Source organism: Phaseolus vulgaris, chromosome 9 (assembly GCF_051622355.1).
Source record: "Phaseolus vulgaris cultivar YP4 chromosome 9, ASM5162235v1, whole genome shotgun sequence".
NCBI lineage: Eukaryota > Viridiplantae > Streptophyta > Magnoliopsida > Fabales > Fabaceae > Phaseolus > Phaseolus vulgaris.
This window is the reverse complement of record NC_143506.1, coordinates 36,005,475-36,017,592: the sequence shown is the minus strand read 5'-3', so window position 1 is coordinate 36,017,592 and position 12,118 is coordinate 36,005,475. Positions and strand designations below refer to the sequence as shown.

Genomic DNA, 12,118 nt, shown 5'->3' with positions numbered 1-12,118 from the left:
TCTTTCTTGAAGACATTATTAAGAAGTATCTCATCTAGATAAGAATGCAACAGAAGACATTATTAAGAAATATCTCATCTAGATAAGAATGCAACAATATAAGTGAGTGATTAGATAATAAACACATCTTGATACATATATTGTGAAATATATGTAATTAAGATTTTAAATTAAATGACTTTAATTAATTAAATAAAAAATGAAGACGTATTTTTCCCCTCTGAGAAGGGAGCAGAATGATGTTTAATTTAGGAAAGAGATGGCAGCAGACAGGCAATGTGGTAGTGGGGGCATATGCCTATCAATCATAAAAGGGATTCCTACCATAAAGTAGCTGCCACTGGGACCCATAATATTCCTTTTACCCTTTTTCCACCATCTTCATTTATCAAAAAAAACCTTCCTATTTTTTTAAATTAGATACAAATTATTTATAATTAAAATAAAGGTTAACTCTGGAGTTGTGTTGAACAACATATTATGAGTGGTCCGATAACGGTCAGATAGCGGGTGACACGATAAATGTTAAAAATCTCACATCAATTAGATATTAGAGTCTTTCATTGTATCAACTAGATATTAGAGTCTTTCATTGTATATAAGTGAGTGCAAACCTCAATCTTATAAGCCGATTTTATGAGATTGAATTAGACTTAAAAGTACGTTTCGTAATATGGTATGAGAATCATTTCAGACATATCCTAATGAGTATTTCACTTATCAGTCTAAACAACCTTAATACAACTAAAGACTAAGTGAGACACTATGGTATACTAATGAGACATTTTTCTTTCCTAAAAGAGTTGAATTAAATAATTAGGTGAATTACGGAAACTAAAGATGATTAAGTAAATAAGAGTATTTAAAAATGCTTAGAAGTGGGGGAAGAAGTAGGGTATTCCGCAGTGATGACATTCACTCCACCTGGTGCTGAAATTCAAAGTGGTCCACCCTATGGTCCCTACTCATTATCATACACCTTCATCTTCTCTTCAACCATACCTACTTCAACTCTATATTTCTATTGCAAATCCTAACTAATACTACCTCATTCTTATTTATATATATAAAAAAACTCACTCTTTCATAAATAAATTCAATTTTTCCAACCTTCAATTACTTTTTCTATAAAATAAATTTCTTTAATTTTACTAATTTTCCATTTTCAAAGGTGCTACACTAAAAGGAAAATTCTCATCATAGGAGCGTGTTGGAACCTTTGCTTTTAACCCGATACCGGGGACATGTTTCATACGGGGAAAATATATTTTTTTAATTTGATATATTAGTATTAAAAAAGTTTATAAATACAATTTGAGAGTGTTCATATTAACTAAATACTTTCTTACTTTCACATTTTTTTCTAAATTCTTGCTTACTTGAACCAAATACATGATAATCTTATGAAATAGATCATTATTCAGTTTTTATTCCTCAAAACTCAACAATCTTTCAAGAAAAATATTAACCATCTTATATAGTTCTAACATCTACTTCACATTATTCCAACTCGTATAATTCAATAACACTTAAATTTAATTTGAATAACTTATTATTATATATTGGAGTTATTAGGTCACCAATATTGATAGAGAGTGTTTTAAGAGAACATATTCTTCCTTATTGCATGTTTGGGCAGTGTTTGAACTCCATACATCTGTCTCCATGGTGATTAAACCAGATTCTAAAAGCCACTGTTAATAAATTTGATAAAATTAATAAATTACTTACTAGCCTATTTAATTAGTTTTATAAATTAATTTAATTAATATAAAAGGTCTTGTTAAAATATTTTTAAATAATTTATTTAAAAAAAAATTAATTTATAAGTTACTTAAGTAATAAAATTTAGTTTGTAATTTATAGTTTATTTAATTTCTTTTATTGCTATTCCTAGTTTTTATACATTTTCTTATTATTTTTAATGTTTTACATATTAAATTTATTTTTAATTTTATAGAGATAATTAGTTATTATAATATTTTTAGTATTTGTTGGAATATCTTTAACTTTTTATGTAGTTCAAATTAAAATATCAACATTACAAATTGAAGTAATTAATATCTCTTTATATAATTTTATGTGAAAATTATACAATAAAAATTTTAAAAAGGGAAATTTAATAAATTTTAAATTATAATTACATAATAATACTTTTTATCTAAAAATAATTAATTATATATGTAATAAAAATATATATAATTATATTTGATTACGTTATATATATATTTATCAACTAACTTAGTAATTAATTTTTTTCGACCAATCTAAACTAATGTATACTTTGAAACTTATAAGATAATAGCTTATAAGCTCTTTTTATATGTTTAGTTGAATGAAGTTAAAATAAACTTTTTGATATAAAAATATGCTTAAATAAAAGTGAGAAAAAACGATATTTTATTTAAAATTTATTTTATATAGTTTTTGTATATTGATTCTAAAGAAGAAGATATTTCTTGCACATTACTATATGCTTCCATCCCATCCCATTATTCTCATATCCTTATTATTAGTGACAAAAAAGTTTGCGTAGAAATTCAAAAATTGTTCTCCCATTTTTATCATAACAAAATTTCTTGTTCCATACTAAAATATAATAAGTAGAAAGTTCAGTCGTTCTGATTAAATATATTTTATAAATTTAATTTAATTTTCTCAATCGCTTTTAAAAAAAGTATACTTTATCCCCTAATTATATATCCTTGACACTACTTTATGATGAGAAACTCTTAAGTTTATGGAAAAATATTGCAAATGAAAATTCTGAAATTTGAAAGTGATGTGATTGATTAAAGAGAATCAAATACGATATTTTAAATACACTAATAATTACTCCATATAATGAAAATAATGTATTAAATGAAAAGAATTTAGATTCCTTACAGTTAAGAATAGCACTCACTCGGGCAATTGGTTAATATATTATCTCAATAATGAAGTTATGAATGCATAATAAATGGAATACATTTTTTCAAAATTTATAATTAATAATAGTTAAGAATTCTTATACATATGATTTTAAGTGAATTATTTTTTATTTTTTATTTTAATATACATTTACGTATTGTTAGAGTTTTGTTATCATAACTAATTTTCTATTTTATATTAATAAAATTAAGGATGTAATTGAAAAAAAATTACCATATATAAGAATTTAAAAAATAACAGATAAAATAAACAAATTTTATTAGAAAAAAACGACAACCGAAAAGAAACAACAGGAGAAACTCTTACCTTCTTAAGAAGATTTATAATTCTGTAAAAAAATAGATAAAAAAGTTCAGTGTTTATTTGTTTGTGATATTGAAATTTGGAGGAGAAAAAGAAAAAGAAAATGTGATATGATTAACACTGCGATGACTCAATCATTTGTGCACTGTGGTGAAAGCACCAGTTTCAAAACCGAATTAAACAGGTGGAGCCCAGCAATTTAATTATGAACAGCCACTCCTTAAAGCTGATTGAAGAAAGTGATCAAAAAATTATTATGTCTCTTACAAGACTTTATACAAAACATGAGAGAGAGCATAGCAGAAAGGAAACCCCAAAGATATGCACAGTAGAAGAGGGATAGCAGGAACACACAAAACTCCACACCAGTAACAAAACCTGTCTCTACTATTTCAGTTCAGGTTGAAGAAACAGAACAAGTTAAATCTGTGCAATTCAGATCCCAGATTTATAACTCTCAGTAAGATACAAAAAAAGAACAAGAAAAGAAAGCTCTTATTAGTATTCACTACATCAAAATCCCTACCATTTCCCAGATCAAAACTTTTTCCTATGGTTACACACCAAGGTGCCTTAATTTTCATTCACATATACCAGTAGTATAGTTTTATATCATGATGTGAATTCAAATCTAATATTTATATATGTATCAGTCTCTAGCTTAGCTTGCTGTCTACGACCTTCCAACACCAGAGACAGAAACTGACGTTAAAGGGCCACAATCCCAGTTGAAAACATCTGATCCCTTGTGTATGATGAACTAGACAATTCCACAGATCTTGAAGCTTCTGATCTGCACCTCTCTTTGCGTTCATCCATCGATATTTGCTTAGAACGGCACTCGGTGCTACAAAAAGCATTCTCCCCTCTGCACACACCAAACCAAAACAAAAGATTAGCCCAAATGATTAAATAAACAACATGATCAAATTTGAGCAAGAAGTTTGAATTTTTCCCAGTACCTGTACATGTATATGTCTTGGCCTTGGAGATTCTTTCTGCACAAGTGACATGTGCTGAGAAAATCTGATTTGGGATATGACGGTTCGTCTTCAATTAAATTATGCGTTTGTGGGAATCTTCTAACACCACCAACGTTGTTGTTGTTGTTATTAATGTTATAGTAGCCATGTGTTAGGATTCCGCCATCACCGCCATCATAATAAACTTTAGTGATGGTCTTGTTGGGAACATGGTATGTGACATAGGTGTAGTCCTCTGAGCTTCCGACGGGAATTTCGGTCACCCCCTTTTGAAACGCGCTTTGTTTAACTGATTTGTTCAAACTTGATGTGCAAACGGCGTGTTTGGGCAGAATTTCGTGCCCTGGTTCCTCGGATTTATCTAGGGCCACCACAATTCCTAGACCAACACCACCAAGGTCGTAGCTTTTCAGACCCTTTGGTGATTGTTGCATCTTTAAATTCATGTTTTCGAACGGGCTTCTCGGGCTTCCGATAGCCTCGAGAAGCGCGGCGGCGCGGCCACCGGACACCAAAAGTTCGGAGATTTTTCCGATCAGCGGCTGTGGCCTCTTGCCCAACATGACTATAGCTAAAATTTGTGGTGGCTAGATAATAATTGTGGAGAATGAGGATGGAGGAGGAGGTGGGTGGGTGTGTGTTGATGCAAGGATTAGTATTATGAAGTGTGAGAAGAGGGTGTCTTTTATAAGGGCAACATGGAAAACATCATCGATGTTGTAATATAATTGATGGAGTGGTTGGATTAAGCCCGTGGTTTTGTTTGGAAGTATGTGGGTGATGATTGCTAGAGATATGTCCAACAAGTTTTTTTTAATTAATTTATCAACTTATTAAACTTAGGGTTATTTTACTAATACCATTGCACCTTTAAATAGATGCTTGTCTTTGATTATTTAAACATTAATATTATTTAAGGGTCACTTCTATGTGGGTCAGCTTCCCCAAAACGTCATTTTCAATGATTAAGACGTAACATAAAAAATTATAGTACTATTAATTAGTTTAATTTAGCTTGGTGAGTGCGTAATTAGGTAGTTTTATTATACAAATAATACGGCATGAAATGGAGTAGATTAATTTTTAATTTTGCTCACCAAGGTTCATCTTTCATTTACGTTTTCACCAATTCCTTATAGTAAGTACTTTGGATCGATGCATGTATGTGATTTTGGAATGGGATAGTTCCTAAGTCAGATAAATATAACACTAAGCATAACATTAGTATGATTAGTTAAATCTAAATAACTTATGTAGATAGATAATATAAAACAAAACCAAGTATATGAATAAACATTTATAGATAATTCATTATAATAATTTTGCACGAAATTAAGATTTTAATTTATTTTTTTCGTAAATAAAATTTTTCACAAACAAATAAACGTCCTAAAAGTAATCAATAATTTAGTAAAAAAACCATGTGTATTAATATTATACTTCAATCATGTAAGGTTTTTAATACTATTGACTACAAATCCAGCTATATATTTGCATTAATTGTCTATTATACTAAGAAAGCGAGTTGAATAATAATAGTAATAATAATAATAATTAATGACATAAATTAAACTGAGTAGTTAATTAAAAAAGACACAGATATTATTTATTTAAAAAACACACTTTGTTTTGGGTTTTTATTGAAGCTTTGTTTTGTTCTCCCGAAGAGGAATCTTAACCGTTGGATGCAGTGGGACGTGTCCACCGTTTAAGTAAATATGCAGGGCATGGATTGAATGCAGAATTGGAATGATTTATACTTGTCTGTAGTTGATGTAGTCTTAAACTTTAATAAAATTAGTTATTTAGATTTATACAATTAACTTGATAATAAATAGTTTAATTAAGATTAAATTTAAATAGAAAGAAAACAAGATTATGATATGAACAAATTAAATATATTATACTGCAAAGAATAACTGAACCTTTTTATTTGGAAACGTAATTACTATATTCAGAGTCACATTGACCCAAAGATTCAATACATCTTTTTTCATATAAAGTTATATTAAATCATTTTCTATGCCTTGTCAGCTAGGTGTCTTTTATTGCTAATTCCTTAAGCTTTTTTAATTTAATTCTTATTTACAGTATCAAATTAAGAATGAGTAATATGAATAAAAATAAATTAAGAAATTTATATGAAGTTGGTGAGTTTGCATGTTTAAAGACTAATTACATAACTTTTCTACGCGTAAAAACCAAATTTAAAACATGCAACATATATAAAGATTAATATACATATATATATATATATATATATATATATATAATCTAATTATTATTAAATTAATATTTAAATATTTTTAACCCTCAATTTCACACCATTAATTTTTAGTTTTTAGAAAAATTTGTATAAAAATTAGTTATCCGAAAAAAACATAATTGATTTTTAATATTTTAAAAAATAATTTATAGAAATTAGTCCAAAATAATTATGTTGATTCATTTGTGTTCACTTTGTTGAAATTGTTTCTTACATTGTAAATGGAGGGCACCATTTAAATCTTCCATATATGAATTTCGCTAAAAAATAAAATTTTATTAGTTCAAACTAGATATTTAACTCAGTTATTTAAATCATATGTCACATTGAAGTCTGATATAAATATCTATGTAAAAATATATATTTTACGTGGGTTAAACAAACACGTGACATAAAAAGGCTTTTTTTTTATGTCGGTAAAGGAGGAGAGATGTAAAAACTATTCTTTACGTTAAATTATTCATACATGCTTCTCCACATTAAAACAATCTTTCGAAGAACATGTTCTTCATCAAGCTTCTCTTTTAAGACCCTAAAAGCTAAGAAGAAAATTTCAAACATAAGTTTTATTATAAAACACAAATAAAAAGAAGATTTAGCTAAAAATAGTCACAACAATGCACGTAGTTAACTAGCTTCTTTAAAGATTTGTTTGAAACCTAAGCTAAAGTCCTTTGAAAATGATTTTGCACTTAGTTTGGAGGATCCGGAAGACGAGTCATGATTGTGGAGTTCTTCCTTATGCCTTTTGGAATTTAAAGATAAATTTAAGAGACAGAAAAAAATTGAGGGAAAAAAATATTAAAAGTTGAGATGGTTTGAATTAAGAAAAAGAGAGGAAAAAATTAAGTGAAATAAATAATAAATTTATGAAAATTTATAAATGAATTGATATGTGTAATTGATGATTTTTTTAATTAATAAAATTATAAAATTATTATTCTAATTAAAATTAATTTAAAAATAAAATATAATTACTTATTTATACGTAAAATTCATCTCTAATTAAACCATTTCAACTATAGATCCAGTAAAATTTAATAAAATAAATTGAAATTGTATCAAAATTTAATATTAAACGTAACACGATAAAATATGATAAAAAAAAGTAAGTCAAATTATAATTTTATCTTTATAATTAAAATTAATTTAAAATAAAACATTATTACTTATATATGAATATAAATTAAAAATAAATCTAAAATTATTTTAAAATGCATCTAATAAATAATTTACTGTGAAAGTGAGAAGTAATAAAGTTAATTTCTCCTTGCAATATGTTCTTACAATCTTTAGCCAAGAACACACATGATTTTGAAGCACACATATGACAGATAATGCAATTATTTAGGATATATAAAGCAGTGATAAACACTGGTTGTTGCTGAGCTAGGTAATCGTGGCTTGAACCCATTGTATTTTATGGAGTTTTTTAAACCCATAGTATTTAACAAAAGTTTTGAAACTCATGATATTTTATGGAGGTTCTGAAATCCATGACATTTAACAGGGGTTCTAAAAGACCTTTTCTGATGTTTAAAAAAATCCCAACACGTTCCCTAGAGATGATTTAGCGAGAGAAACTGCAACACTGGATAAATGACTTAATAAAGATTTTAATTCTGAATAATGTAAAAATAAATCCCCATTAAAACATTTTTTTCTTGCAGTATTTGTTATATGTATAAATATATGGTGAATTTTATATATCAATTACTATATAATTGTTTTGGGTGAAAATATAAATTAAATATTTTAATAAAAATTAAATACGATTGTAACATTTTTTAGGCTAACAATGTTTTATAATTTTTGAAAATTTATAAATTTAAAAGAATATAATCAACTTCATTACTTAATTAATTAAAAGAATCAAAACTTATATTAGTTATTATCATAATTTCATTATTTTAACTAAAAATATAATTTAAATTAGATATTTTTTTATATTTTTTTAATGCAAACTTTAAGATTGAAAAACAAACTCTATTTCTTTTTATCAAAAGAGTTGAAAAGGAAAGAAAAATAGTAGAAAATTGAATTATTTATATTAGAGGAAACTCTGGGAAGTGAAGAGAAATAATTCTCTTAATCCAAAGATATCTCTTTCTTTCATTTTTCATCATCTCCTTTCTGCTGTTAAATCCAAACAAAAAGAAATTACAAGAAACAATAAAAATATATTAGAAAAACTTAATTGAAAAAAGAAATAATTATATATAAATTAAAAACAATGCAAAAAAAATAGAAAATGTAAATCGGAGAAAAGTAAATAATAAAATTATTTAAAAACAACTAACCAAAAAAAAATTAGATCTAACTTCAAAATATTGTGTTAGTTCTAAACTGTAGGGTTGAATAATTTTTTTAAAAAAATTCTCAAAAAGTTGAAAAACATTAAGGTAGATAGTCTAATTAATGATAAATATTTACTAGTTGAAAATATTTTTTCTAAATGTGGAGGGTAACTAAGAAGAGAAACATAACTGTGTAATTAAACACTTATTTTGATAGTATTTAACTTAAACTGAGTTAGGAATAATTGTCCTTCAAATCATTCTATATTCCACTATAATCAACACATATTCCAAGCATTCTTATTATCCCTTCAAACTTACATGAGTATATCATGTCAATCTTAATTAACTTTATTAATCTCTTCAGATTAAAAACTCAAGTACGGTTTTATATACTTTCACAATTATTCTATTATTGTTATTCTTAACTTACAAACAAAAATGTTTGAAAGAAACATAGGATCAATTCTCTCACAAGAAAAGACTTACAAATATACGCACTTTTGAAAAAATAATATGTGAAAGTCTTAAAAAAAAAGGTGTGTCTACTAAAAAGTAAAAAAATATCTCAAAACTATATACATTTTTTTTCTCCTTTTGTCAACATCAAGTAGGATTGAAGATTGAGCATAATTGTATTGGGTTATAAAAGAAACCGTTTGCTTCTAGAAGAATGACATTAAAATTTATAAATATTTTGAAAAACTTTTACAAGTTAAGCCAACTAGATGTTGATGTGCTCGTCCTATAGTTTTGAAATTTCACATATTTTTTTTAAAGCTTTAAAATGATAATAAAGATAAAAACCATTACAAGAAAATCATTAAATAGAAACCCCAATTTTAGATACTAGAAATAATTAGTTGTTATATTGACTAAATTAGAAACTATTTTAGAGACTGAGACTAAAAAAATTATTGGTTTCTAAATTAGTTTTTATTATTTATAAATAGTTTCTAAATTGGTATTTAATTAGCTACAAAGGTTTTAACTACCAATTATTTACATTATAAATTTGGTAGCAAAAACCTTGATAGTTAATTAGATACCAATTTAGAAACTATTTATCAATAATAAAAACTAATTTAGAAACCAATAAATTTTTTAGTCTCTAAAATGGTCTCTAATTTAGTCAATATAACAACTAATTATTTTTTGTTTCTAAAATTGGTTTCTATTCAATGATATTTTTGTAGTGAACTTTTAAGCAATAGAAAAAATAGTAAACTATTATATTGGTTTATGCTAGTTCATCTAAAAAAATTGTGTCTAGTTTTTCTTTGCAACTTATAAAGAGTTTCACTAACCACACACAAAATTACAAGTATTATTTTCTTCCACTCCTGATTTACAATAGTATACAAAGTCTCTTCAACTTATTTGCTAATATTTCTTGAGACTACACATCAAGTACATAAGTTTCTCTAAGTTAAGTGCATAAAGTTTTTTCAAGTTATAAAACATAAAGTCGTTTTAATTAGGTCAACTCTAATCAGAGAGGATACACAAATGATACTCCTTCCTTCAAGAGTCTTAACTTTCTTGAAAGAGAGAATAATTGGAATCAAATATACATGTATGCATAATTTTCTATTGACAATATTTCATTAATAGAATGACTTAAACATAATTTACTTAAAATAAATTAATTGTGTAACAACGAATATGATGTTAGTTTTAATATAAATCAATGTATGGTAAAAAGAAATTGTGATGATATTGTACTATTTAGTACCAACAGACAAGAGGTAACCTATATAAAATTGGATAAGTTATTAACTTAAAAAACTTCATGTCTCATAACAATTATAGAAGATCAATGTGTTTGAAATAGAAAGTGGACATGTAAGTTTGAGATTATCTTCAAAATTGCATAAGCACAACCTCGTAAGAGGATTGTCAGTAATGTCATTCAAAGATAATCTTCTTTGTGAAACATGTATAAAAGGTAAAAGAATAAATATATCTTTATGGAGTATAAATAAGTTCCAAGGAAGAGACATTTAGATCTCTTACACTTATATCTATTTGGTCCAACTAGAATTATGTCTCGTAGTGGTATAAGGTAAAGTCTAGTTATAGTATACATCTATACTAGATGGACATGGATAAAATTCTTAAATAAAAAAGACAGAGTTTTTCAAAATCTTTTGTAAATTACGTAAACACCTTTAAAAAATTAAAAATGTTTAGTATTTCAATTAGAAGTGACAATAGAGATGACTTTGAAAATGAAAACTTTCATTTCTTTTGTGAAATTTATGATATTAACTATAATTTGTCAACTCTAAGAACTCCTTAACAGAATAATGTTGTGAAAAGAAAAAATATATCTTTAAAAAAAATGTTAAGAACTATGTTAAATTCCAACTCTACTCCTAAATATTTTTGGATTGGATCATTAAATATTGTCTACTATTTATATTACGAAATGGACTTTAACCCTCACGCCGAGAGTGATAGATAGAAGCTAATTACTCGCTAGGATAGGCTCAAAATGGCTCTGATACCATATTACGAAGTGGACTTTAAGCCTAACTCAACCCCATAAAACCGGCTCAATGGGGTGAGGTTTACACCCACTTATATACCATGAAAGGCTCTAATCTCTAGTCGATGTGGGATCTCCAACAATTTACAAAATATTATTTATATGTGAACTTTGATTAAAATAACTCATTATGAATTGTGGAAAGGTAATTTTCATTATAAATTCTTGAACTATAAAATTTCTATTATTGCGTAAATCATTCATATATGATTCAATTATAGGTTGGATTTAAAAGAGGAAAACTATAAGATTTAAAAGCTACATGATTTTTTTTCCAGATATTAGAATATAAGAAATTATAGAAGAGAAGGAAATCTCTTATGAACCACTAGAAACATCTATAAACCCGTTAGATGATCCAATAGAAATCATACAACATACCAAATGAAAGTGAATAATAATTCATCCAAAGCACTAATTGGTGATATGTAACATCTAAAAATTTATAATCAATATTTTTATATTCAATGTATTAGAATTTATAAATATTTGGTTATTTTCAAAAATAATATGGCCCTAAAATAAATAAAAAAATAATTTAATTAAAAAAATAAGGGAGAAGAGATAAGCGTGACAGATAGGAGAGTTAATGCTATAGTTAAAGCTAAAAGAAAAGCAAATATTTAAGTATGTGTATAAATAGGAGAGAGAAGATAGATATCCTCATTTTATTTATTTATATTATTTAATTTATTTGGTCTATTTAATTAAAATATTTTATTGATAAAATTGTAAAACATTATTTATATATATATATATATATATTATTTTGTATGATATTATTTTA

At 26.0% G+C, this 12,118-nt stretch overlaps 1 protein-coding gene across 1 annotated transcript; it reads right to left on the bottom strand.

Annotated features, from left to right (window-relative positions):
* Window positions 1–3,603: 3,603 nt before the first annotated feature.
* On the bottom strand, window positions 3,604–4,950 carry LOC137821049 (FCS-Like Zinc finger 13-like). Its single transcript, XM_090295804.1, has 2 exons — window positions 4,197–4,950; window positions 3,604–4,102 (listed from the first exon to the last, which is right to left on the bottom strand). Exons 1-2 carry the CDS (start codon window positions 4,778–4,780, stop codon window positions 3,943–3,945), a joined length of 744 nt encoding a protein of 247 aa, XP_090151930.1. The 5' UTR covers window positions 4,781–4,950; the 3' UTR covers window positions 3,604–3,942.
* Between the last annotated feature and the right edge of the window lie 7,168 nt (window positions 4,951–12,118).